We start from the raw sequence: 27,414 nt of genomic DNA, 5'->3' as shown, positions 1-27,414 counted from the left end.
ATAAATGTGCAAAATTTTCTAGAAACCTGTTTTTGCTTTGTCATTATGGGGTATTATGTGTAAATTGATGTGGGAAAAGTCAAGGGGTCTGAATACTTTTACGAATGCTCTGTACACAATCCACGTCTCAATTGTCTCAAGGCATCAAATTTCATCTTTAACTTGTCTCCTCCCCTTCATCTACACAAGTGACATCAATAAGGGTTCATAGCTTTCACCTGGTTTCACCTGGATTTATTTCACCAGTCTATGTAGGCCATCATTGAAAAATAAGAATTTGTTCTCAACTGACTTGCCGAGTTAGATAAAGGTTACACGTGTCAAATTTCACCTGGATTTATTTCACCAGTTTTTGTCATGGAAAGAGCAGGTGTTCCTAATGTTTTGTACAATGGATTGGGTGGAGTAGAAGGACAGCAACACGCCATATAATTGAGTCTCCCATGAAATGGTACCCTATATACATTCTACAGACCCTACTGAGTATTCCCTAGTGCAGCGCCTAGAATAGTTTTCACTCTACCAGCCAATATGTATTTCATATACCGGCTCTGGGCTCGGGGGCCTGATGGGTGTCACACGTTTTCCCTATCCCTAGCGTTTAGACACTTTTCCCCTATCTCTAGCGTTTAGACACTTTTCCTAGCGTTTAGACACTTTTCCCCTATCCCTAGCGTTTAGACACTTTCCCCTGTCCCCCTGCCCCTAGCGTTTAGACACTTTTCCCCTATCCCTAGCGTTTAGACACTTTTCCCCTATCCCTAGCGTTTAGACACTTTCCCCCTATCCCTAGCGTTTAGACACTTTTCCCTTATCCCTAGCGTTTAGACACTTTTCCCCTATCCCTAGCGTTTAGACACTTTTCCCTTATCCCTAGCGTTTAGACACTTTTCCCTTATCCCTAGCGTTTAGACACTTTTCCCTTATCCCTAGCGTTTAGACACTTTTCCCCTATCCCTAGCGTTTAGACACTTTTCTCTATATCACAACTAAATACAGGTTATTGACACTTTTCTACTATTACATGGGGGGACTTTATTTTTTGAAAGTTTCCGAAATTCCGAGACCCGGAAGTACTTCATTGATGTTGCTGACGAGACGCTGATGTCGAGACGCAGGTGGATGATTGATTCTGCTTGCGCTTTCACTGGATCTCATCAACCAAACAAGTAGCCAAAGGAAATCAGTATCAAGTAGCCAAATGAAATCAGTATCAAGTAGCCTACTGCTAACATTTTAAATTTGAGCTTGTAAATTTGGTCTGTAAACTAACGCATTCCATGAATCGTTAGTGGTTGCCGCGGCCTGGCTTTGTTGTTATCCAAACTAGCCCTCCAATCCAACCCTTTTGTGTAGCTAGCTAGCTAACTAGATTCAGTCAGAGTTGAAGTGTGTCTTTTATTTTATATTTAGTCATCTATCATTGCATTGTGGGTAAAATGTCTAGCGAGGAATAAGCTAGCTGGCGACTAGCTAGGTAGTTAGTTAGCTAAATTATCTTGATCAACCGTTGCTAAACTAATTGCCTACCGGGTTGTGTTAATCCCTGTTGGACGGGATGAGTTGTTAGCTATTTTAGCTACATATATATTTTTGGAACTATCCCACGATCAAGGTTAGTGAAAATCCCCCAGAACTTGTTGAGGTCTCCTCTTTTAGATCCACATCTAGCCGACCATGTCTGAGCCGGGATCTGACTGTGGTGATCCGGCCCAGAGAAGCTCACAACAGGGTCCAGAGGTGGTGTCAGTGAAGCTGGAGGACTGCGGTCAAACACTGGAACTCAATGTGATTGTGAAAGAGGAGGAGGAGAGAGAAATCAAGGAGGAAGAAAACAGTGACTCGGGTGACTCCGGTAAATTCAAGCTAACCACATCTTTGTTTTAGAGTGCTATACAAATCAGGATCAATGAGTTAACCAGCTTTGATAAACAACCCCACATTACAGTTGATTTTCTGGTACATTAAGAAATCTAAATTTATGTGTGTTTTGGGTTGTTGAGTCAAATTAGACCAATATGAAGCTTCAAGTTATTTCTGAATATTTAGGCAAGTTTGTATTTATTATGGATCCCCATTAGCTGCTGCCTTGGCAAAATGAAGGCAGTTACACATTTTTAAAAACATTACAATACATTCATAAGAGATTTCACAACATATGACGTGTGTGCCCTCAGGCCTCTACTCCACTACCACATATCTACAACACAAAATACATGTGTACATGTGTGTAAGCGTGTGTCTATGATTGTTGCGTCACAGTCCCAGCTGTTCAATAGGGTGTATTTGTATCCGTTTTTAAAAATTATTTCAGTGAAATTCGGAACCGTTCCGTATTTTATCTAACGGGTGGCATCCATAAGCCTAAATATTGCTGTTACATCGCACAACCTTCAATGTTATGTCATAATTATGTAAAATTCCGGCAAATTAGTTTGCAACGAGCCAGGCGGCCCAAACTGTTGCATATACCCTGACTCTGTGTGCAATGAACGCAAGAGAAGTGACACAATTTCACCTGGTTAATATTGCCTGCTAACATTAATTTATTTTAAATATGGAGGTTTAAAAATATATACTTCTGTGTATTGATTTTAAGAAAGGCATTTATGTTTGGGTACATTCATGCAACGATTGTGCTTTTTTTCGCAAATGCACTTTTGTTAAATCATCCCCCATTTGGCGAAGTTGGCTGTCTTTGTTAGGAAGAAATGGTCTTCACACAGTTCGCAACGAGCCAGGCGGCCCAAACTGCTGCATATACCCTGACTGCTTGCACAGAACGCAAAAAGAGAAATGACACAATTTCCCTAGTTAATTAAAATAAATTCATATTAGCAGGCAATATTAACTAAATATGCAGGTTTAAAAATATATACTTGTGTTTTGATTTTAAGAAAGGCGTTGATGTTTAGGGTTAAGTACACATTGGTGCAATGACAGTGCTTTTTTTGCGAATGCCGTGCTGCCCTGTTCTGAGTCAATTGCAATTTTTCGAAGACCATTTTTGTGGCACCTGACCACATGACTGAACAGTATTCAGGGGCGATAAAACTAGGGCCTGTAGGACCTGCCTTGTTGATAGTGTTGTTAAGAAGGTAGAAACTAGGGCCTGTAGGACCTGCCTTGTTGATAGTGTTGTTAAGAAGGTAGACACTAGGGCCTGTAGGACCTGCCTTGTTGATAGTGTTGTTAAGAAGGTAGACACTAGGGCCTGTAGGGACCTGCCTTGTTGATAGAGTGCTGTTAAGAAGGTAGAAACTAGGGCCTGTAGGACCTGCCTTGTTGATAGTGTTGTTAAGAAGGTAGACACTAGGGCCTGTAGGACCTGCCTTGTTGATAGTGTTGTTAAGAATGAAGAGCAGTGCTTTATTATGGACAGACTTCTCCCCATCCTAGCTACTGTTGTATCAATGTGTTTTGACCAGGACAGTTTACAATCCAGGGTTACTCCATGCAGTTTAGTCTCCTCAACCTGCTCGATTTCCACACTATTCATTACAAGATTTAGTTGAGGTTTAGGATTTAGTGAACGATTTGTCCCAAATACAATGCTTTTGGTTTTTGATTCCTTGCCACCTATTCTGAAACTAACTGCAGCTCTATGTTAAGTGTTGCTGTCATTTCAGACGCTGTGGTAGCTGACGTGTACAGTGTTGAGTCACCCTCATACATAGACACACTGGCTTTACTCAAAGTCAATTAGACCATGCCAATATCAAGCTTAAAGTTATTTCTGAATATTTAGGCAAGTTAGCTGGCTTAACTCATTGATCCTGCTTTGTAGTATAAACCCTCAGGCTTCTGAATGTGGGAGGATGAGCGCCAAAACAAATGACTGTCCAGTAACTCACCAGTGTGCAATGCATTGTAATTTATCTCTGTGTGATGCAAAGCAACAAGCCCCTTGTAAAGTCTTTTTATTCATCTGTTAATATTACACACACTCCAGCTCACATCCCACCAAATTCATGTTGAAATCTGCATTTTTAAACCCAAAATCCTTTGTTCCTCTTTCTGTTTCTTACCCAATATGTGTTCATATTCTAACAGGAGAGAGCTCCAACCCAGACTCAGACATCAAGCCCAGTCCCATAGCATCAGGAAACCGCAGACAGAAGCCCCAACCCGGCTGTAGCGACAGTTTTATTTATCCAACTCGCCACAAATCACACCAACAAACTCCCAAAATAAATAAGACTTACCTTTGCCGTCAATGTGGGAAGAGTTTTCAGACACCAAGCAAGCTAAAGGCTCACCAGAGAATGCACAATGGAGAGAATCCTTACCCCTGCTCCCAGTGTGAGAAGAGCTTCAATCATTCAGGAAGACTTAAGGACCATCAAAGAGTACATACTGGGGAGAAGCCTTACCACTGCTCTCTTTGTGGGAAGAGTTTCAGTCAGTTAGGAAACCTGAAGACTCATCAGAAAAATCACAAGCCTTACCACTGCTCACAATGTGGGAAGAGTTTCAGTGAGAAAGTAAAACTTACGGGACATGAGAGAGTACACAGTGGAGATAAACCTTACCACTGTACCCAATGTGGGAAAAGCTTCAATTATTATTCAGTACTTAAGGAACATCAAAGAGTACATACAGGGGAGAAGCCTTACCACTGCACACTTTGTGGGAAGAGTTTCAGTTGGGCAACAAACATAAGGAATCATCAGTTAAGACACATTGGAGAGAAACCTACATGTACTCTCAATGTGATTGTCAAAGAGGAGGAGGGCGAACAGAGACACATTAAGGCAGAAGAGCGAGAAGTTGAGGTAGAGGAGAGAGAGGTGAAGGAAGAGGCTACATAAGCTAACTCCATAGGAATTGCATTGCGGGGGGGGGACAATGGATGGGGGCGGAACACAAAGTGCAGCTGGATATATACGACACAATCCCTTTCAAAAACGAAACATATTTGGTTGGTAGAGACAATGAATTATTTCCAACCTACTTTAACTGAGGAGACAGGTCCTACAGACAGGGCCTACAGACAGGGCCTACAGACAGGGCCTACAGACAGGGCCTACAGACAGGTCCTACAGACAGGGCCTACAGACAGGTCCTACAGACAGGGCCTACAGACAGGTCCTACAGACAGGTCCTGCAGCCCAATATTTCAACATTGTATTTTTCAATATTGGTCCTAAAAAGTTGTATTTGAAGCTATTTTCTTCCATAAGTAACTTATTGCATTTTCTTATTAGCACAATAAAAGGTGGCCATTGATTAAAATGGAATATTATGAATCTGTTATTGATGTTGAAATGCAGGCTTTTATGTTGAAGTTTTTTTTTATAGAAATGTTTTTTTTTTTTGTGTGTGTGAAATAAGGTGTCAAGAATGTGTATTTTAATTGACCTGCCTGATAAAGTTAAGGTAAATAAACTCATTATATGAGAGTGATGTCATTGTTTGTGCTGCTGGCAGAACAAAGGTCAAACTGTGGTTTGTAATGATTCTGTGAACTCGTAGATCAAATAGCCAAAAGTGTGATAGAACATGATTCAATAGATGCTCCACTGGGTCGAGCTGAGGCTCAATGTAAGATCAGAGACATGTTGGTAGATGTGTGGCAGAAGGGTTTGGATTCAGAGACCAAGGGCTGGCATTTATAATCCCTCCGAAGGAAGGTTGGAGGACCAAGATTCCAAGGTCAGACTAGGAAAGAAGAGGTGGCTCCCTCCAAAGGACGGTTGGTAGACCAAGATTCCAACCATGTTTTTAGAAATGTTTGCAAATTTAGTGAAAATGACATTTCAGATAAGCCTCCATTTTGTTTTACATGTTGAATGTCTCAGTAGTATAGGGCCAACACCGTGTGTAGCCTACTGAAAGAAGTAGACAAATGTTCACTCTGCTATCATTAATCAGATAGACTTCCATTTTGTTTTACATGTTGAATGTCGCACTAGTATAGGATCAAAACCGTGTAGCCTTCTAAAGTAGACAAATGTTGATTTGATATATTTGGTGATGTATACAGCTACATTTCAGATCCATTTTTTTGTACATTTCAACAGCAGTAGGACCAATATACCTTGTTTTATTAGGGCTCTAAAGCAATTCTAGTTGTGCCTTCCCCCCCATGGATTTAAAATGCCCCCTCAGGCGTGTCATCCTGGAGCCGTGCCTGGTTGCACCTCTACCCTGCTCCAAGGAGGAGGACAGATGATAACAGAAGGTCAGTGGAGCTCTGCAGCAGGCCTTAATGTTTTGTTTTTTCAAACCTGTTTTGGAATACTGACTGTCCAAACAGGAAGTTACAAGTGACGAAATCAGATTTGTGTGTGTTCAGACAGCAGTCATTGGCTGACATGGTTACGCTAGTTGTCATAACAGCAGGAGTGTGTGTGGAGTGGTGGAGGCTGATTGGTGATGGTGCTCCTGCTTCCTATCACTCAGAAGTTATGTACCAAGTCACGGTGACAACGCCTGCCATGGACGTTTCCAATGCTTTGAATGACCAAAATCATAGTGTAAGAAACACTTTTAAAGCCTCAAGGGATAAGATGATCTAACGTTCAAAACAACTCCTTTTTTTGGCTAGCCACTACAGTCAAATAGCTAGCCGCAGCAGTCAGCTAGCTAGCCACAGCAGTCCACTAGCTAGCCGAATCAGTCAGCTAGCCAGCCACAGCAGTCAGCTAGCCAGCCACAGCAGTCAGCTAGCCAGCCACAGCAGTCCACTAGCTAGCCACAACAGTCCACTAGCTAGCCGCAGCAGTCAGCTAGCTAGCCACAACAGTCCACTAGCTAGCCACAACAGACAGCTAGCTAGCCACAACAGTCCACTAGCTAGCCGCAGCAGTCAGCTAGCCAGCCACAGCAGTCCGCTAGCTAGCCGCAGCAGTCCACTAGCTAGCCACAACAGTCCACTAGCTAGCCACAACAGTCCACTAGCTAGCTACAGCAGTCCGCTAGCTAGCTATGTAGCTGTTTAGCTTTCTAGCACATTCACTCATTGTTTGTAAATAATCAAACAAGCTAGTTAGCTACCACATGTTCTTGTCAAACTGTCAATAGAGTAGATAAGTAACAGTCTAAAAACACTTGAGGGCAAATACATCTGATCTGTACGGTTCAGACACAAATCGCATTGCCAGGAATCAGATTTGTATCTGACTTCAAAACACCTTATGAAGGTGGTTTGAAATGTGGCTTGAATTATCAGATTCCATGTGCTTTTTTTGGCTGTTCAGACTGCAGGAAAAATAACAGATTCTAGTCGGATATGCAAAAAAAATTGGATTTCAGTCGCTTCAAACTGCCAATGTGAACAAGGCTTTAGACCAGCAGCAGCCAAACATAGTAGGGAAGTGAAGACACAGAGACAGCAACGGAGGAGTAGATGATGGAGACACCAGACAAGACACAGAGACAGCAACGGAGGAGTAGATGATGGAGACACCAGACAAGACACAGAGACAGCAACAGAGGAGTAGATGATGGAGACACCAGACAAGAGACAGCAACGGAGGAGTAGATGATGGAGACACCAGACAAGACACAGAGACAGCAACAGAGGAGTAGATGATGGAGACACCAGACAAGACAGAGACAGCAACGGAGGAGTAGATGATGGAGAGAGGCAACAGACAGCAACAGAGAAGACAGAGAAAGTGACAGAAGAGGGCAGATGGAGAGACACAGACAGCAACTGAGAAGACAGAGAAAGTGACAGAAGAGGGCAGATGGAGTGAGACACCAGAGAAGAGAACAGAGAAAGTGTCATAAGAGGGCAGATGGAGTGAGACACCAGAGAAGAGAACAGAGAAAGTGTCATAAGAGGGCAGATGGAGAGAGAATATAGGTGGGTTGAGTACAGTAACAGTATTACTTCAAGCTGCTCTATAGATTCTAATTACACTGAACAAAAATATGAATGAAACATGTAAAGTGTTGGTCCCGTGTTTCATGAGCCGAAGTAAAATATCCCAGACGTTTACCGCAATCAGATTGGCTCATTCGACAAGCCAGAGTCTATATTTGAAGTCTTTTTGGCAATATACTGTAGAGTAAAGAGGAGATAGTTTTCCAGAATAGAGAGACCCATAGTAGCTCCTGTAATTGGTCGTTTCTGCTGTGGCAGGTGGGAAGGTGCAAAATTACCTGAAAAAGATCTAATCTCTCAAAGTTAATCTCAAAGTGCACCAAATTCATGCATTTAGCTGTTGAAATTCCTTATTTTTCTTGTCGGGGTAGAATGCCTCCGGACTCCCCTACTGGCTTTGGGCTAAGACCCCAATGTCTTCAAATCCTATATATTTATTAAATTAACCTTTATATAACTAGGCAGGTCAGTTAAGAACAAATGATTATTTACAATGACGGCCTACCCCAGCCAAACCTGGGCCAATTGCACACCACCCTATGGGACTCCCAATCACGACCAGTTGTAATACAGCCTGGATTCGAACCAAGGTGTCTGTAGTGACACCTCTAGCACTGAGATGCAGTGCCTTAGACCACTGCGCCACTCAGGTGCTGCAAGAGGTTTCACTCTCTTCAACATCTGTCCACTTGGTAATACAGCATTATTCAATGCGTTTATATATTTTTTTATTTAACTAGGCAAGTCAGTTAAGAACAAATTCTAATTTACAATGATGGCCTACCGGGGAACAGTGGGTTAACTGCCTTTCGGTTACTGGCCCAACACTCTAACCACTAGGCTACCTGCGGTATGTGTTAATTGTAGGGGTGCCCATGAGGCTGGGCATCAGAAATGTGAGAGAGAGGCAGGTTGAGGTTTCCAGGGTTAGATTAGTGCAGAAGTTGTAATATGCTGAGGCAGTAAAGGAAGTAGAGGAAGATGGGTCAAGGGGAGGGATCCCGAGAGGAGTGGTGTGAGTAGTAGATCTGTAACAGTACAGAGGGAGGGATCCTGAGAGGAGTGTTATGTTTCAGTAAGATTGGATTTTTAGAATTTATAGCAGTGGTTATTAACTGTACTGCAGGGATGGAATATAAGTCGCAGAAAATTGAAGTTGTGGTGGCAGCTGCAGAGAAGTATTTGGTTGAATGACGTTTGACATCAGAAGAGTTACAGGGTGTGTTGAGTGGTGGTGTCCTTTCGGCTGTTGGCCTGAGCGATGACTACATAGATTTAGTGGAGTAGGGTGGTGGGTTTTTAATTAGTGTAGGGTTAGATGGTAGGGTATTTGTTCATTTATTAACTTTAAAAAAAGCAAACTATAAGGGTGTTTTACTCCAGTCTAGTAGGTGGCGGTAATGCAACATGTGTTGGATGCCACCCGCCGTTAAACCACATCGAAGAAGAAGACGATTCCGTCATACAGATGTGTATAGATATAGAATAATACATTGAACGATTCTAATCGCTCCCACAGGATCTCATAATTTGCATTTACAGCCAAACAATTACAGAAAAGTAACTGTTCAGGTATTTACATTTTTAAATGTGACCTTGTAGTTGGGTATGTAGACTAACGCATTCCATGAATCTGCAGTGGTTTCCGCGGCCTGTCTTTGTTATTGTTTTTCCCAGCAAGTTAGCCATTAGTCAGCTAGATAGTTCGCTAGTTACAACCTCCAATCTGTTACTATAGCTGATGTTAGTTAGTTAACTACAGTTCAGGATAACGGTTTAAGTGTGACTTGCTTTTGGTAGCCAGCTAACGTCTCATTGTGAGCAAAATGACTTAGCGAGGAATTAGCTAGCTAGCTAAATTAGCTGGACCAACCGTTGCTAATGGCTACCGATTTATGCTAAAAAAAATCCCTGTTGGACGTTATGTGTGGTTAGCTCGTTTAGCAAACGTTACATATTTGTGTTGTCTTTTCTGTAGCAATCACACGAAAGATCCATCTGTGAAAACCATCCTGAACTTGTTGAGGTCTCCTCTTTTAGATCCACCTCCAGCCGACCATGTCTGAGCCGGGTTCTGACTGTGGTGATCCGGCCCAGAGAAGCTCCCAACAGGGTCCAGAAGTGGTGTCAGTGAAGCTGGAGGACTGCGGTCAAACACTGGAACTCAATGTGATTGTGAAAGAGGAGGAGGAGAGAGAAATCAAGGAGGAAGAAAACAGTGACTCGGGTGAGTCCTGGCTGTCTTTTCCCACCAGCGCAGACTTTGATTATATCTATTTTATTGAGGAGACATCTACTTACTATGATTGAGAAATATGGTGGTGTCACCTACTTAAGATGGATGCACTAACTGCAAGTCGCTCTGGTTAAGCGCGTCTGCTGAAGGACTAAAATGGAAAATGTCCAGACTTACATCCTCTTTGACTTGAGTTCAGGCTGTGTTCCGTAGGGAGGGAGGACAAACATGATACTATTTTATATATTTATTTTGTGTTATATCACTGTGTGATTCAAAGCAACAAGCCCCTTGTAAAAGCCTTTCTTTCAATGTTCTGTTAATGTACCAGCCTCTGGCTGACATCCCTACATATTAAAGAGCAACTTAATGCAAAATCCACTTTCAATATTGACTAAAGAAAGTGTAAGTAGGATCATTTTGGTCATAAACTTTATTCCAAAACAGTTGTGAGATTTGTGTAACTGAGGTCATCATGACGTACATGAGGGTTGTGTTTGGATTCCAATCGTCCCCCACTAACACAACAGACCTGATCACTGACAACGATGAGACAGCCTGTAGGGAGGAGGTCAGAGACCTGACCGTATGGTGCAAGGACAACAACCTCTCCCTCAATGTGATCAAGACAAAGGAGATGATTGTGGACTACAGGAAAAAGGATGACCGAGCCACGCCCCCATTCTCATCGACGGGGCTGTGGTGGAGCAGGCTGAGAGCTTCAAGTTCCTTTGGCGTCCACATCACCAACAAACTAACATGGTCCAAGCACACCAAGACAGTCGTGAAGAGGGCACGACAAAACCTATTCCCCCACAGGAGACACAAAGATTTCAAATCAAAATCAAATAAAATTTTATTTGTCACATACACATGGTTAGCAGATGTTAATGCGAGTGTAGTGAAATGCTTGTGCTTCTAGTTCCGACAATGCAGTAATAACCAACAAGTAATCTAACTAACAATTCCAAAACTACTGTCTTATACACAGTGTAAGGGGATAAAGAATATGTACATAAGGATATATGAATGAGTGATGGTACAGAGCAGCATAGGCAAGATACAGTAGATGGTATCGAGTACAGTATATACATTTGAGATGAGTATGTAAACAAAGTGTCCGCCCCCCATCTAGCTTCAGAGTTTGTTCTGTTAGGTGACCTAAACTGGGATATGCTTAACACCCCGGCAGTCCTACAATGTAAGCTAGATGCCCTCAATCTCACTCAAATCATCAAGGAACCCACCAGGTACAACCCTAACTCTGTAAACAAGGGCACACTCATAGACGTCATCCTGACCAACTGGCCCTCCAAATACACCTCCGCTGTCTTCAACCAGGATCTCAGCGATCACTGCCTTATTGCCTGTATCCGCTACGGAGCCGCAGTCAAACAACATTTACATTTCATTTCACAACCACCCCTCATCACTGTCAAACGCTCCCTAAAACACTTCTGTGAGCAGGCCTTCCTAATCGACCTGGCCCGGGTATCCTGGAAGGACATTGACCTCATCCCGTCAGTTGAGGATGCCTGGTCATTCTTTAAAAGTAACTTCCTCACCATTTTAGATAAGCATGCTCCGTTCAAAAAATGCAGAACCAAGAACAGATACAGCCCTTGGTTCACTCCAGACCTGACTGCCCTCGACCAGCACAAAAACATCCTGTGGCGGACTGCAATAGCATCGAATAGCCCCCGTGATATGCAACTGTTCAGGGAAGTCAGGAACCAATACACGCAGTCAGTCAGGAAAGCTAAGGCCAGCTTCTTCAGGCAGAAGTTTGCATCCTGTAGCTCCAACTCCAAAAAGTTCTGGGACACTGTGAAGTCCATGGAGAACAAGAGCACCTCCTCCCAGCTGCCCACTGCACTGAGGCTAGGTAACACGGTCTCCACCGATAAATCCACGATTATCGAAAGCTTCAATAAGCACTTCTCAACGGCTGGCCATGCCTTCCGCCTGGCTACTCCAACCTCGGCCAACAGCTCCGCCCCCCCGCAGCTCCTCGCCCAAGCCTCTCCAGGTTCTCCTTTACCCAAATCCAGATAGCAGATGTTCTGAAAGAGCTGCAAAACCTAGACCCGTACAAATCAGCTGGGCTTGACAATCTGGACCCTCTATTTCTGAAACTATCTGCCGCCATTGTCGCAACCCCTATTACCAGCCTGTTCAACCTCTCTTTCATATCGTCTGAGATCCCCAAGGATTGAAAGCTGCCGCAGTCATCCCCCTCTTCAAAGGGGGAGACACCCTGGACCCAAACTGCTATAGACCTATATCCATCCTGCCCTGCCTATCTAAGGTCTTCGAAAGCCAAGTCAACAAACAGGTCACTGACCATCTCGAATCCCACCGTACCTTCTCCGCTGTGCAATCTGGTTTCCGAGCCGGTCACGGGTGCACCTCAGCCACGCTCAAGGTACTAAACGATATCATAACCGCCATCGATAAAAGACAGTACTGTGCAGCCGTCTTCATCGACCTCGCCAAGGCTTTCGACTCTGTCAATCACCATATTCTTATCGGCAGACTCAATAGCCTCGGTTTCTCGGATGACTGCCTTGCCTGGTTCACCAATTACTTTGCAGACAGAGTTCAGTGTGTCAAATCGGAGGGCATGCTGTCCGGTCCTCTGGCAGTCTCTATGGGGTGCCACAGGGTTCAATTCTCGGGCCGACTCTTTTCTCTGTATATATCAATGATGTTGCTCTTGCTGCGGGCGATTCCCTGATCCACCTCTACGCAGACGACACCATTCTATATACTTTCGGCCCATCATTGGACACTGTGCTATCTAACCTCCAAACGAGCTTCAATGCCATACAGCACTCCTTCCGTGGCCTCCAACTGCTCTTAAACGCGAGTAAAACCAAATGCATGCTTTTCAACCGATCGCTGCCTGCACCCGCATGCCCGACTAGCATCACCACCCTGGATGGTTCCGACCTTGAATATGTGGACATCTATAAGTATCTAGGTGTCTGGCTAGACTGCAAACTCTCCTTCCAGACTCACATCAAACATCTCCAATCGAAAATCAAATCAAGAGTCGGCTTTCTATTCTGCAACAAAGCCTCCTTCACTCACGCCGCCAAGCTTACCCTAGTAAAACTGACTATCCTACCGATCCTCGACTTCGGCTATGTCATCTACAAAATGGCTTCCAACACTCAGCAAACTGGATGCAGTCTATCACAGTGCCATCCGTTTTGTCACCAAAGCACCTTATACCACCCACCACTGCGACTTGTATGCTCTAGTCGGCTGGCCCTCGCTACATATTCGTCGCCAGACCCACTGGCTCCAGGTCATCTACAAGTCCATGCTAGGTAAAGCTCCGCCTTATCTCAGTTCACTGGTCACGATGGCAACACCCATCCGTAGCACGCGCTCCAGCAGGTGTATCTCACTGATCATCCCTAAAGCCAACACCTCATTTGGCCGCCTTTCGTTCCAGTACTCTGCTGCCTGTGACTGGAACGAACTGCAAAAATCGCTGAAGTTGGAGACTTTTATCTCCCTCACCAACTTCAAACATCAGCTATCCGAGCAGCTAACCGATCGCTGCAGCTGTACATAGTCTATTGGTAAATAGCCCACCCATTTTCACCTACCTCATTCCCATACTGTTTTTATACTGTTTTTTTTATTTTTTATTTATTTACTTTTCTGCTCTTTTGCACACCAATATCTACCTGTACATGACAATCTGATCATTTATCACTCCAGTGTTAATCTGCAAAATTGTATTATTCGCCTACCTCCTCATGCATTTTGCACACATTGTATATAGACTGCCCATTTTTTTTTTTTTTCTACTGTGTTATTGACTTGTTAATTGTTTACTCCATGTGTAACTCTGTGTTATCTGTTCACACTGCTATGCTTTATCTTGGCCAGGTCGCAGTTGCAAATGAGAACTTGTTCTCAACTAGCCTACCTGGTTAAATAAAGGTGAAAAAAAAAAAAAAAAAAAAAAAAAGGCATAGTTAAAGTGGCTAGTGATACATGTATTACATAAGGATGCAGTCGATGATATAGAGTACAATATATACGTATGCATATGAGATGAATAATGGTAGCTTTGTTTAAAGTGGCTAGTGATATATTTACATCATTTCCCATCAATTCCCATTTTAAAGTGGCTGGAGTTGTGTCAGTGTCAGTGTGTTGGCAGCAGCCACTCAATGTTAGTGGTGGCTGTTTAACAGTCTGATGGCCTTGAGATAGAAGCTGTTTTTCAGTCTCTCGGTCCCAGCTTTGATGCACCTGTACTGACCCCGCCTTCTGGATGATAGCGGGGTGAACAGGCAGTGGCTCGGGTGGTTGATGTCCTTGATAATCTTTATGGCCTTCCTGTAACATCGGGTGGTGTAGGTGTCCTGGAGGGCAGGTAGTTTGCCCCCGGTGATGCGTTGTGCAGACCTCACTACCCTCTGGAGAGCCTTACGGTTGAGGGCGGAGCAGTTGCCGTACCAGGCGGTGATACAGCCCGCCAGGATGCTCTCGATTGTGCATCTGTAGAATTTTGTGAGTGCTTTTGGTGACAAGCCGAATTTCTTCAGCCTCCTGAGGTTGAAGAGGCGCTGCTGCGCCTTCTTCACGATGCTATCTGTGTGAGTGGACCAATTCAGTTTGTCTGTGATGTGTATGCCGAGGAACTTAAAACTTGCTACCCTCTCCACTACTCTTCCATCGATGTGGATAGGGGGGTGTTCCCTCTGCTGTTTCCTGAAGTCCACAATCATCTCCTTAGTTTTGTTGACGTTGAGTGTGAGGTTATTTTCCTGACACCACACTCCGAGGGCCCTCACCTCCTCCCTGTAGGCCGTCTCGTCGTTGTTGGTAATCAAGCCTACCACTGTTGTGTCGTCCGCAAACTTGATGATTGAGTTGGAGGCGTGCGTGGCCACGCAGTCGTGGGTGAACAGGGTGTACAGGAGAGGGCTCAGAACGCACCCTTGTGGGGCCCCAGTGTTGAGGATCAGCGGGGAGGAGATGTTGTTGCCTACCCTCACCACCTGGAGGCGGCCCGTCAGGAAGTCCAGTACCCAGTTGCACAGGGCGGGGTCGAGACCCAGGGTCTCGAGCTTGATGACGAGCTTGGAGGGTACTATGGTGTTGAATGCCGAGCTGTAGTCGATGAACAGCATTCTCACATAGGTATTCCTCTTGTCCAAATGGGTTAGCCTTACAATGAATGCAGCCTCCAGATAAATGGTTTCCAGTTTGCAAAGAGTTAAATAAAGTTTGTTCAGAGCCATCGATGTGTCTGCTTGGGGGGGGATATAGACGAGAATTCTCTTGGTAGATAATGCTGTCTACATTTGATTGTGAGGAATTCTAAATCAGGTGAACAGAAGGATTTGAGTTCCTGTATGTTTCTTTCATCACACCATGTCTCGTTAGCCATGAGGCATACGCCCCCGCCCCTCTTCTTACCAGAAAGATGTTTGTTTCTGGTGGCGCGATGCGTGGAGAAACCCGTTGGCTGCACCGCCTCGGATAGCGTCTCTCCAGTGAGCCATGTTTCCGTGAAGCAAAGAACGTTACAGTCTCTGATGTCCCTCTGGAATGCTACCCTTGCTCGGATTTCATCAACCTTGTTGTCAAGAGACTGGACATTGGCAAGAAGAATTCTAGGGAGTGGTGCACGGTGTGCCCGTCTCCGGAGTCTGACCAGAAGACCGCCTCGTTTCCCTCTTTTTCGGAGTCGTTTTTTTGGGTCGCTGCATGGGATCCATTCCGTTGTCCTGTTTGAGAGGCAGAACACAGGATCCGCGTTGCGAAAAACATATTCTTGGTCGTACTGATGGTGAGTTGACGCTGATCTTATATTCAGTAGTTCTTCTCGACTGTATGTAATGAAACCTAAGATGACCTGGGGTACTAATGTAAGAAATAACACGTAAAAAAACAAAAAACTGCATAGTTTCCTAGGAACGCGAAGCGAGGCTGCCATCTCTGTCGGCGCCGGCATGGGTCATCAGATTTTTACAGCTACACCATCGAGAGCATCCTGACGGGTTGCATCCCTGCCTGGTATGGCAACTGCTCGGCCGCAAGGCACTACAGAGGGTAGTGCGTACAGCCCAGTACATCACCAGGGCCAAGTCTCCTGCCATCCAGGACCTCTATACCAGGCGGTGTCAGAGGAAGGACCTAAAAATTGTCAAAGACTCCAGCCTCCCTAGTCATAGACTGTTCTCTCTGCTACCGCACAGGAAGCAGTACCAGAGCGCCAAATCTAGGTTCAAGAGACGCCCATCAAAGTCCAGGACCAAGTTGCACAGGGCGGGATCGAGACCCAGGGTCTCGAGCTTAATGATGAGTTTGGAGGATACTATGGTGTTAAATGCTGAGCTGTAATCGATGAACAGCATTCTTACATAGGTATGTATTCCTCTTGTCCAGACGGGATAGGGCAGAGTGGTTGCGATTGCGTTGTCTGTGGACCTATTGGGGCGGTAAGCAAATTGGAGTGGGTCTAGGTTGTCAGGTAGGGTGGAGGTGATATGATCCTTGACTAGTCTCTCAAAGCACTTCATGATGAAAGAAGTGAGTGCTACAGGGTGATAGTCATCTAGTTCAGTTACCTTAGATTTCATGGGAACAGGAACAATGGTGGCCCTCTTGAAGCATGTGGACACAGCAGACTGGGATAGGGATTGATTGAATATGTCCGTAAACACAACAGCCAGCTGGTTTGCGCATGCCCTGAGGACGCGGCTGGGGATGCCGTCTGGGCTTTTAACACGTTTAAATGTTTTACTTACGTTGGCTGCGGTGAAGGAGAGCCCGCATGTTTTGGTAGTGGGCCGTGTCAGTGGCACTGTATTGTCCTCAAAGCGAGCAAAGAAGTTGTTTAGTTTGTCTGGGAGCAAGACATTGGTGTCCACGACGGGGCTGGTTTTCTTTTTGTAGTCCGTGATTGACTGTAGACCCTGCCACATACATTTCGTGTCTGAGCCGTTGAATTGCAACTCTACTTTGTTTCTATACTGACTCTTAGCTTGTTTGATTGCCTTGTGGAGGGAATAGCTACACTGTTTGTATTCAGTCATCTTTCCGGTCGCCTTGCCACGATTAAAAGCAGTGGTTCGCGCTTTCAGTTTTGCACGAATGCTGCCATCAATCCACGGTTTCTGGTTGGGGAAGGATTTAATCGTCACCGTGGGTACCACATCACTGAAGCACTTGCTAATAAACTTGCTCACCGAATAAGCGTATACGTCAATGTTATTGTCCGATGCTATCCGGAACATATCCCAGTCCACGTGATCGAAGCAATCTTGAAGCGTGGAATCAGATTTGGTCGGACCAGCATTGAACAGACCTGAGCATGGGCGTTTCCTGTTTTAGTTTCTGTCTATAAGCTGGGAGCAACAAAATGGAGTCGTGGTCAGATTTGCCGACGGAGGGCTTTGTATGCGTCACAGAAATTAGAGTAGCAATGATCCAGAGTGTTGCCAGCCCGGGTCGCGCATTCAATATGCTGATAAAATTTAGAGAGCCTTGTTTTCAGATTAGCCTTTTTAAAATCCCCAGCTACAATAAATGCAGCCTCAGGATATGTGGTTTCCAGTTTACATAGAGTTCAATGAAGTTCTTTCAGGGCCGTCGAGGTGTCTGCTTGAGGGGGAATATACACGGCTGTGATTATAATCGAAGAGAATTCTCTTGGTAGATAATGCGGTCGGCATTTGATCGTAAGGAATTCTAGGTCAGGTGAACAAAAGGACTTGAGTTCCTGTATGTTGTTATGATCACACCACGACTCGTTAATCATAAGGCATACACCCCCACCCTTCTTCTTCCCAGAGAGATGTTTGTTTCTGTCGGCGCGATGCACAAAGAAACCGGGTGGGCTATAAGCTCAGCAATGTGAACACGGCAGTAGGCTATAAGCTCAAATGTTCCAAATTACATTTAGCATTTATGGTTAAATAGTTTAAAAATGTTGACTGCCTCCGCTCAGATTGCAAGGTGGGTGATGTTGCCGTGCGCAACAGTCATTGGCCTTTCTCTCCTGTCTGAATGAACAGTCTCTCCTGTCTGAATGAACAGCCTCTCCTATCTGAATGAACAGTCTCTCCTATCTGAAGAGCTAGTGTTTTTCTTTTCAAATCAATTTAATTGTCTATTTTGTTTAATTGCCTTGGTGCTCTAGCAGATGGCCTTGGTGCTCTAGTAGATTGCCTTGGTGCTCTAGCAGATGGCCTTGGTGCCCTAGCAGATGGCCTTGGTGTCCTAGCAGATGGCCATGGTGCCCTGGCAGATTGGGCACCTCTTGGAAGGCCAAATGGCCTTGCCCCTAACATCAGGGAACTCCAGGCCTGGTGATCACTCCAGTCTGCCATTGTTTTGGGCAAATGGGGAATTAAGACAATGCGCACTTGTCAATATTCCAAAATTCCCATTCACAAACATCTTGTGTCCCGCCGCAACCTGTTTTATAACATGATTTGCTATGAAACACTGCCAGACTTACAACTTTCTCTCTCTCCATTACCAGAGTGTGTAAGAAACAAAACGGTACTGAAGCACATGTGTCGCCAGTGACTTGATAAGCTGATTGAGCTAATGTGGCCTGCCTGCTCAATGTACCTGCTTCATTGACAAACACAGAGATGGAACTTGGCTGGCTGGCTAGTGATTTTAGGAACTAATAAATGTTGTTGCTGAAGGGTATGGAACCCTGGTCTCTGGTGGGGAGTCTTAAATGTGATTGATGTAGGGGAGTTTTATCACTACATCACGGCTCTACGCTAATTACAGATTTCTTGATTGATCTGAGATTATTTCGGACTATTTTGAGGAATTGGTAGGATATGTTGTTGCTTCCGTGACTAGTTTTTTAGCCATTATTTAAGGTGAAATCCTGCATTTTTAAGCCTAAAAGCCTTTGTTCCTCTTTCTGTTTCTTACCCAATATGTGTTTATATTCTCACAGGAAAGAGCTCCAACCCAGACTCAGACAGCAAGTCCAGGCCCACAGCATCAGGAAATCATAAACAATGCAGACAGAAGCCCCAACCCTGCTGTAGCGACAGTTTTATTTGTCCAACTCACCTCAAATCACTCAAACAGACTCCCAAAATAAAGAAGACATACCTCTGCTCCCAATGTGGGAAGAGTTTCAGTCGGACAGGAGACCTAAAGAGTCACGAGAGATCACACAGTAAAAAAAAGCCTTACCACTGCGCTCGATGTGGGGAGGGATTCACTCAGCTTGGAAGTCTAAAAAGTCATCAGAGAATACATACAGGGGAGAAGCCTTACCACTGCTCCCAGTGTGGGAAGAGCTTTAATCGTTCAGGAAATCTTACAGAACACCAAAGAATACATACAGGGGAGAAGCCTCACCACTGCACCCAATGTGGGAAGAGTTTCAGTCGGGCAGGAATTCTAAAGACTCATAAGAGAACTCACACAGGAGAGAAACCTTTCCACTGCTCTGCTTGTGGGAAGAGTTTTACAAGAGAAGTAAGCCTAAAGAATCATCAAAGAGTACACACTGGAGAGAAACCTTTCCACTGCGCCACATGTGGAAGGGGTTTCAGTGAGAAAGTAAATCTTAATAGACACGAGCGAGTACATAGTGAAGAGAAGCCTTACCACTGCACCACATGTGGGAAGAGCTTTAATCACTCAGGAAGCCTTAAGGAACACCAGAGAATACATACAGGGGAGAAACCTTACCACTGCACTGAGTGTGGAAAGAAATTCCGTTTTGCGGGAGATCTAAAGAATCACCAGAGATCACACAGCAGGGAGAAGCCTTACCACTGCTCTCTTTGTGGGAAGAGTTTCAATCAACCCGGAAACCTAAAGAGTCATCAGCGAATACACATAGAAGAGAAGCCTACCAGTACTGTCAATGTGATTGTCAAAGAGGAGGAGGGTGAGAGGAAAATCAATGATAAGGTAAAGAGAGAAGTTGAGGAAAGTAATGGTGTAGTTGACTCAGGTACATCAAGTCTACCTGGTCGTGGGAGTTACCCCTGTCCTCAATGTGGGAAGAATTTTAGTTCCTCAAGTAATCTAAAGAATCATCAAAGAGTACACACTGGAGAGAAACCTTTCCACTGCTCAGTATGTGGGAAGCGTTTCCGTGAGAAAGCACACCTTAAGAGACATGAGAGGGTACATAATGGAGAGAAGCCTTACAACTGCTTCGAATGTGGGAAGAATTTCCGTGTGGAAGAGACCCTACAGAAACACCAGAGAATCCACACAGGAGAGAAGCCTCACCACTGCTCTCTTTGTGAGAAGAGCTTTAATCATTCAGGAAGCCTTAAAGAACATCAAAGAATACATAGTGGAGAAAAGCCTTACCACTGCTCTCTTTGTGGGAAGAGCTTCCATCATTCAGGAACCTTTAAGAAACATCAGCAAAGACACATTGGAGTGAAACCTACCTGTAATCTCAATGTGATTGTCAAAGAGAAGGATGATGACTGTACTCTCAATGTGATTGTCAAAGAGGAGGATGATGACTGTACTCCCAATGTGATTGTCAAAGAGAAGGATGATGACTGTACTCTCAATGTGATTGTCAAAGAGGAGGATGATGACTGTACTCTCAATGTGATTGTCAAAGAGGAGGATGATGACTGTACTCCCAATGTGATTGTCAAAGAGGAGGATGGTGACTGTTCTCTCAATGTGATTGTCAAAGAGGAGGAGGATGACCCAGATACATCAAGACTACCTGATTGTGGTCGTTACCCCTGTCCTCAATGTGGAAAGAATTTTAGTTCCTCGAGTAATCTAAAGAATCATCAAAGAGTACACACTGGAGAGAAACCTTTCCACTGCTCTGCATGTGGGAAGAGTTTCAGTGAGAAAGCAAACCTTAAGAGACATGAGAGAGTACATGAGAAGGAAAAGAGAGAAGTTGAGGAAGAGGAGAAAACTGGTAGTGTAGTTGACCCAGGGACATCAAGACTACCTGGCCGTGGGAGTTACCCCTGTCCTCAATGTGGGAAGAGTTTCAGTTCCTTAGGTAATCTAAATAATCACCAAAAAGTACACACGGGAGAGAAGCCTTACCACTGCACCCAATGTGGGAAGAGCTTCAGTGAGAAAGCAAACCTAAAGAGACATGAGATAGTACATAGTGGAGAGAAGCCTTACCACTGCACCCAATGTGGGAAGAATTTCCGTGCGGCAGATACCCTACAGAAACACCAGAGAATCCACACAGGAGAGAAGCCTAACCACTGCTATTTTTGTGGGAAGAGCTTTGATAATTTAAGCAGCCTTAAGGAACATAAAAAAATACATAATGGAGAGAAGCCTTACCACTGCACTCAATGTGGGAAGAGCTTCAATTACTCAGGAAATTTTAAGAAACATCAAAGAATACATATTGGAGAGAATCCTACCTTTATTCTCAATGTGATTGTCAAAGAGGAGGAGGAAGATGGAAAAGAGAGAGAAGTTGAGTTCGAGGAGAGAGAAGTGAAGGAAGAGGCTACATAAGCTAACTAGGAAGGGAGAGTTATACCTCATATCTTTGCAATGCTGTCTTCTGTGTCAGTATGGGATTGGGCAGCACCATTGAGGGCGATCTCCTTTTTAAAATAGTCCACATTTTCTACTTCTATGAGTGTATTGGAAGGTAGCAAATCAACTGAAAAAGTACATACCACCTATTTTGGTGGAGTGTGTATCATCTGCACAGGATCCCTCCTCCTAATGTACTGCAGTGTGTACAGTCTGAACAGGATACCACCTAATGTACTGCAGTGTGTACAGTCTGAACAGGATCCCACCTCCTAATGTACTGCAGTGTGTACAGTCTGAACAGGATCCCACCTCCTAATGTGCTGCAGTGTGTACAGTCTGAACAGGATCCCACCTCCTAATGTGCTACAGTCTGAACAGGATCCCACCTCCTAATGTGCTGCAGTGTGTACAGTCTGAACAGGATCCCACCTCCTAATGTGCTACAGTGTGTACAGTCTGAACAGGATCCCACCTCCTAATGTGCTGCAGTGTGTACAGTCTGAACAGGATACCACCTCCTAATGTACTGCAGTGTGTACAGTCTGAACAGGATCCCACCTCCTAATGTGCTGCAGTGTGTACAGTCTGAACAGGATACCACCTCCTAATGTGCTACAGTGTGTATAGTCTGAACAGGATCCCACCTCCTAATGTACTGCAGTGTGTACAGTCTGAACAGGTCCAAGGTTGGTGATTTTACTGCTACCTGCAGTTATGGAATGTTATCTCAGGACTATAAATTCATTGGTTAACTCCTTCTGCTGACCTGGATGGAATTATAGCGTCCTTCCTTAACCCACAGGAAGTCCCACCATTTTGACTACTTCAAAATGGTGAAAGTCCTCAATGGTGCTGCTCGTTAGACAATACAGTGGAAAAGCCTCACCATTGCTCTCATTATATAAAATCTCTTATTCACTAAAGCATGTGATAAATATATCTGTATAGAATCTGCGTTCCAGGACACAGATTCATGCTCGGAGTTCATTTGACTGTGGGTTGTCGACAATGCAGCTTTTAAAAAGGCAATTTCCGACTGTGCGAACATATGCAGCATTTACCAAGAATAAGAAATACGCGATAGTGGGAACCTTGCCTTTAAAAGTCGGATTGAATCCCAGCTTCTGTTTAGTCGTGGTAAAAACATTACATCTTTCTTCCATTTATTTTCTTCCATTTAGCAGATCACCCCTTTAAACACTACAGTATCATAACATATTTACATATACCATTACAACAGTAGATCACCCCTTTAAACACTACAGTATCATAACATATTTACATATACCATTACAACAGTAGATCACCCCTTTAAACACTACAGTATCATAACATATTTACATATACCATTACAACAGTAGATCACCCCTTTAAACACTACAGTATCATAACATATTTACATATACCATTACAACAGTAGATCACCCCTTTAAACACTACAGTATCATAACATATTTACATATATCATTACAACAGTAGATCACCCCTTTAAACACTACAGTATCATAACATAACACAGTTTTCCCACGTTGATTCAACGTCATCGCATTGACGTTTTTGGTTGAAATGACGTGGAAACGCGGTTGATTCAACCAGTTTTTTTTTTGCCCAGTAGGATTATGACAGAATTCAGCCATTCTTTTTTAAACTCAGGAGAAGGGCTGGTCTGGATTGACATCAGAAGTAAACTATATGAGTGTATTGTTATGTCATCATCTGGATGTAACCTGTGTGTAAAAATATATTGCCAAGTATCCTCGAATTGAATTATAAATACAAACAGAACAAACTGTCTGTGTAATGCCTCTTCTTCATTGACATTGTATTATGTTGGTTGGCATGGCACCCACAACAATGCCTTTTTGTACACTTTCAGGGAGATCAGGAAAATGGAATCCCTTGAGAGGGCAAGAAGGAGAAGTGTAATATCATAAGGCAGGATTCCCCAAGAAGGAGATGTTAGGAGAAGTATAATATTATCATAAGGCAGGGTTCCCCAACCCCAAGGAGGAGAGGTTAGGAGAAGTGTAATATTATCATAAGGCAGGGTTCCCAGGAGAAGTGTAATATTATCATAAGGCAGGGTTCCCCAACCCCAAGAAGGAGAGGTTAGGAGAAGTGTAATATTATCATAAGGCAGGGTTCCCCAACCCCAAGAAGGAGAGGTTAGGAGAAGTGTAATATTATCATAAGGCAGGGTTCCCCAACCCCAAGAAGGAGAGGTTAGGAGAAGTGTAATATTATCATAAGGCAGGGTTCCCCAACCCCAAGAAGGAGAGGTTAGGAGAAGTGTAATATTATCATAAGGCAGGGTTCCCCAAGAAGGAGAGGTTAGGAGAAGTGTAATATTATCATAAGGCAGGGTTCCCCAACCCCAAGAAGGAGAGGTTAGGAGAAGTGTAATATCATCATAAGGCAGGGTTCCCCAACCCCAAGAAGGAGAGGTTAGGAGAAGTGTAATATCATCATAAGGCAGGGTTCCCCAACCCCAAGAACGAGAGGTTAGGAGAAGTGTAATATCATCATAAGGCAGGGTTCCCCAACCCCAAGAAGGAGAGGTTAGGAGAAGTGTAATATCATCATAAGGCAGGGTTCCCCAACCCCAAGGAGGAGAGGTTAGGAGAAGTGTAATATTATCATAAGGCAGGGTTCCCCAACCCCAAGAAGGAGAGGTTAGGAGAAGTGTAATATCATCATAGGAGAAGTGTAATATTATCATAAGGCAGGGTTCCCCAACCCCAAGAAGGAGAGGTTAGGAGAAGTGTAATATTATCATAAGGCAGGGTTCCCCAACCCCAAGAAGGAGAGGTTAGGAGAAGTGTAATATTATCATAAGGCAGGGTTCCCCAACCCCAAGAAGAGAGGTTAGGAGAAGTGTAATATTATCATAAGGCAGGGTTCCCCAACCCCAAGAAGGAGAGGTTAGGAGAAGTGTAATATCATCATAAGGCAGGGTTCCCCAACCCCAAGAACGAGAGGTTAGGAGAAGTGTAATATCATCATAAGGCAGGGTTCCCCAACCCCAAGAAGGAGAGGTTAGGAGAAGTGTAATATCATCATAAGGCAGGGTTCCCCAACCCCAAGAAGGAGAGGTTAGGAGAAGTGTAATATTATCATAAGGCAGGGTTCCCCAACCCCAAGAAGGAGAGGTTAGGAGAAGTGTAATATTATCATAAGGCAGGGTTCCCCAACCCCAAGAAGGAGAGGTTAGGAGAAGTGTAATATTATCATAAGGCAGGGTTCCCCAACCCCAAGAAGGAGAGGTTAGGAGAAGTGTAATATTATCATAAGGCAGGGTTCCCCAACCCCAAGAAGGAGAGGTTAGGAGAAGTGTAATATCATCATAAGGCAGGGTTCCCCAACCCCAAGAACGAGATGTTAGGAGAAGTGTAATATCATCAGAAGGCAGGGTTCCCTAAGAACGAGAGGTTAGGAGAAGTGTAATATCATCATAAGGCAGGGTTCCCCAACCCCAAGAAGGAGAGGTTAGGAGAAGTGTAATATTATCATAAGGCAGGGTTCCCCAACCCCAAGGAGGAGAGGTTAGGAGAAGTGTAATATTATCATAAGGCAGGGTTCCCCAACCCCAAGGAGGAGAGGTTAGGAGAAGTGTAATATTATCATAAGGCAGGGTTCCCCAACCCCAAGAACGAGAGGTTAGGAGAAGTGTAATATTATCATGAGGCAGGGTTCCCCAACCCCAAGAAGGAGAGGTTAGGAGAAGTGTAATATTATCATAAGGCAGGGTTCCCCAACCCCAAGAAGGAGAGGTTAGGAGAAGTGTAATATCATCATAAGGCAGGGTTCCCCAACCCCAAGAAGGAGAGGTTAGGAGAAGTGTAATATCATCATAAGGCAGGGTTCCCCAACCCCAAGAACGAGATGTTAGGAGAAGTTAAGGCAGGGTTCCCTAAGTGTAATATATCATCATAAGGCAGGGTTCCCCAACCCCAAGAAGGAGAGGTTAGGAGAAGTGTAATATTATCATAAGGCAGGGTTCCCAACCCCAAGAAGAGAGAGAGAAGTGTTAGGAGAAGAACGAGAGGTTAGTGTAATATTATCATAAGGCAGGGTTCCCAACCCCAAGAAGGAGAGGTTAGGAGAAGTGTAATATTATCATAAGGCAGGGTTCCCCAACCCCAAGAAGGAGAGGTTAGGAGAAGTGTAATATTATCATAAGGCAGGGTTCCCCAACCCCAAGAAGGAGAGGTTAGGAGAAGTGTAATATTATAAGGCAGGGTTCCCAACCCCAAGAAGGAGAGGTTAGGAGAAGTGTAATATCATCATAAGGCAGGGTTCCCCAACCCCAAGAAGGAGAGGTTAGGAGAAGTGTAATATCATCATAAGGCAGGGTTCCCCAACCCCAAGAAGGAGAGGTTAGGAGAAGTGTAATATCATCATAAGGCAGGGTTCCCCAACCCCAAGAAGGAGAGGTTAGGAGAAGTGTAATATTATCATAAGGCAGGGTTCCCCAACCCCAAGAAGGAGAGGTTAGGAGAAGTGTAATATTATCATAAGGCAGGGTTCCCCAACCCCAAGAAGGAGAGGTTAGGAGAAGTGTAATATCATCATAAGGCAGGGTTCCCCAACCCCAAGAAGGAGAGGTTAGGAGAAGTGTAATATTATCATAAGGCAGGGTTCCCCAACCCCAAGAAGGAGAGGTTAGGAGAAGTGTAATATTATCATAAGGCAGGGTTCCCAACCCCAAGAAGGAGAGGTTAGGAGAAGTGTAATATTATCATAAGGCAGGGTTCCCCAACCCCAAGAAGGAGAGGTTAGGAGAAGTGTAATATTATCATAAGGCAGGGTTCCCCAACCCCAAGAAGGAGAGGTTAGGAGAAGTGTAATATTATCATAAGGCAGGGTTCCCCAACCCCAAGAAGGAGAGGTTAGGAGAAGTGTAATATTATCATAAGGCAGGGTTCCCCAACCCCAAGAAGGAGAGGTTAGGAGAAGTGTAATATCATCATAAGGCAGGGTTCCCCAACCCCAAGAAGGAGAGGTTAGGAGAAGTGTAATATTATCATAAGGCAGGGTTCCCCAACCCCAAGAAGGAGAGGTTAGGAGAAGTGTAATATTATCATAAGGCAGGGTTCCCCAACCCCAAGAAGGAGAGGTTAGGAGAAGTGTAATATTATCAGTAAGGCAGGGTTAAGGCAGGGTTCCCCAACCCCAAGAAGGAGAGGTTAGGAGAAGTGTAATATTATCATAAGGCAGGGTTCCCCAACCCCAAGAAGGAGAGGTTAGGAGAAGTGTAATATTATCATAAGGCAGGGTTCCCCAACCCCAAGAAGGAGAGGTTAGGAGAAGTGTAATATTATCATAAGGCAGGGTTCCCAACCCCAAGAAGGAGAGGTTAGGAGAAGTGTAATATTATCATAAGGCAGGGTTCCCCAACCCCAAGAAGGAGAGGTTAGGAGAAGTGTAATATTATCATAAGGCAGGGTTCCCCAACCCCAAGAAGGAGAGGTTAGGAGAAGTGTAATATCATCATAAGGCAGGGTTCCCCAACCCCAAGAAGGAGAGGTTAGGAGAAGTGTAATATCCATAAGGCAGGGTTCCCCAACCCCAAGAAGGAGAGTTAGGAGAAGTGTAATATCATCATAAGGCAGGGTTCCCCAACCCCAAGAAGGAGAGGTTAGGAGAAGTGTAATATTATCATAAGGCAGGGTTCCCCCCCAAGAAGGAGAGGTTAGGAGAAGTGTAATATTATCAAGGGTTCCCCAACCCCAAGAGGTTAGGAGAAGTGTAATATTATCATAAGGCAGGGTTCCCCAACCCCAAGAAGGAGAGGTTAGGAGAAGTGTAATATTATCATAAGGCA

At 44.4% G+C, this 27,414-nt stretch overlaps 2 protein-coding genes across 2 annotated transcripts; both read left to right on the top strand.

The window, feature by feature from the left end:
• Window positions 1-702: 702 nt before the first annotated feature.
• On the top strand, window positions 703-5,402 carry LOC135560363 (zinc finger protein 239-like). The gene is made up of 2 exons (XM_065002257.1): window positions 703-1,855; window positions 4,054-5,402. The coding sequence occupies exons 1-2, from the start codon at window positions 1,678-1,680 to the stop codon at window positions 4,809-4,811; spliced, it is 936 nt and encodes a 311-aa protein (XP_064858329.1). The 5' UTR covers window positions 703-1,677; the 3' UTR covers window positions 4,812-5,402.
• Window positions 5,403-9,281: 3,879 nt separating this feature from the next.
• LOC115119494 (zinc finger protein 345-like) lies at window positions 9,282-23,384 on the top strand. Its single transcript, XM_065002201.1, has 3 exons — window positions 9,282-9,406; window positions 9,875-10,061; window positions 19,030-23,384. The coding sequence occupies exons 2-3, from the start codon at window positions 9,893-9,895 to the stop codon at window positions 21,561-21,563; spliced, it is 2,703 nt and encodes a 900-aa protein (XP_064858273.1). The 5' UTR covers window positions 9,282-9,406; window positions 9,875-9,892; the 3' UTR covers window positions 21,564-23,384.
• Window positions 23,385-27,414: the final 4,030 nt, after the last annotated feature.

Source organism: Oncorhynchus nerka, linkage group LG15 (genome assembly GCF_034236695.1).
Source record: "Oncorhynchus nerka isolate Pitt River linkage group LG15, Oner_Uvic_2.0, whole genome shotgun sequence".
Taxonomy (NCBI): domain Eukaryota; kingdom Metazoa; phylum Chordata; class Actinopteri; order Salmoniformes; family Salmonidae; genus Oncorhynchus; species Oncorhynchus nerka.
The sequence above is the reverse complement of the archived record's forward strand: the minus strand, read 5'-3'. Positions and strand labels throughout refer to the sequence as shown.

Coding starts and splice junctions, on each gene's coding strand:
- LOC115119494 (XM_065002201.1), top strand. CDS start 9,893: ATGTCTGAGCCGGGTTCTGACTGTGGTGATCCGGCCCAGAGAAGCTCC. Junction 10,062..19,029: donor GGAAGAAAACAGTGACTCGG/GTGAGTCCTGGC, acceptor ATATTCTCACAG/GAAAGAGCTCCAACCCAGAC.
- LOC135560363 (XM_065002257.1), top strand. CDS start 1,678: ATGTCTGAGCCGGGATCTGACTGTGGTGATCCGGCCCAGAGAAGCTCA. Junction 1,856..4,053: donor CAGTGACTCGGGTGACTCCG/GTAAATTCAAGC, acceptor ATATTCTAACAG/GAGAGAGCTCCAACCCAGAC.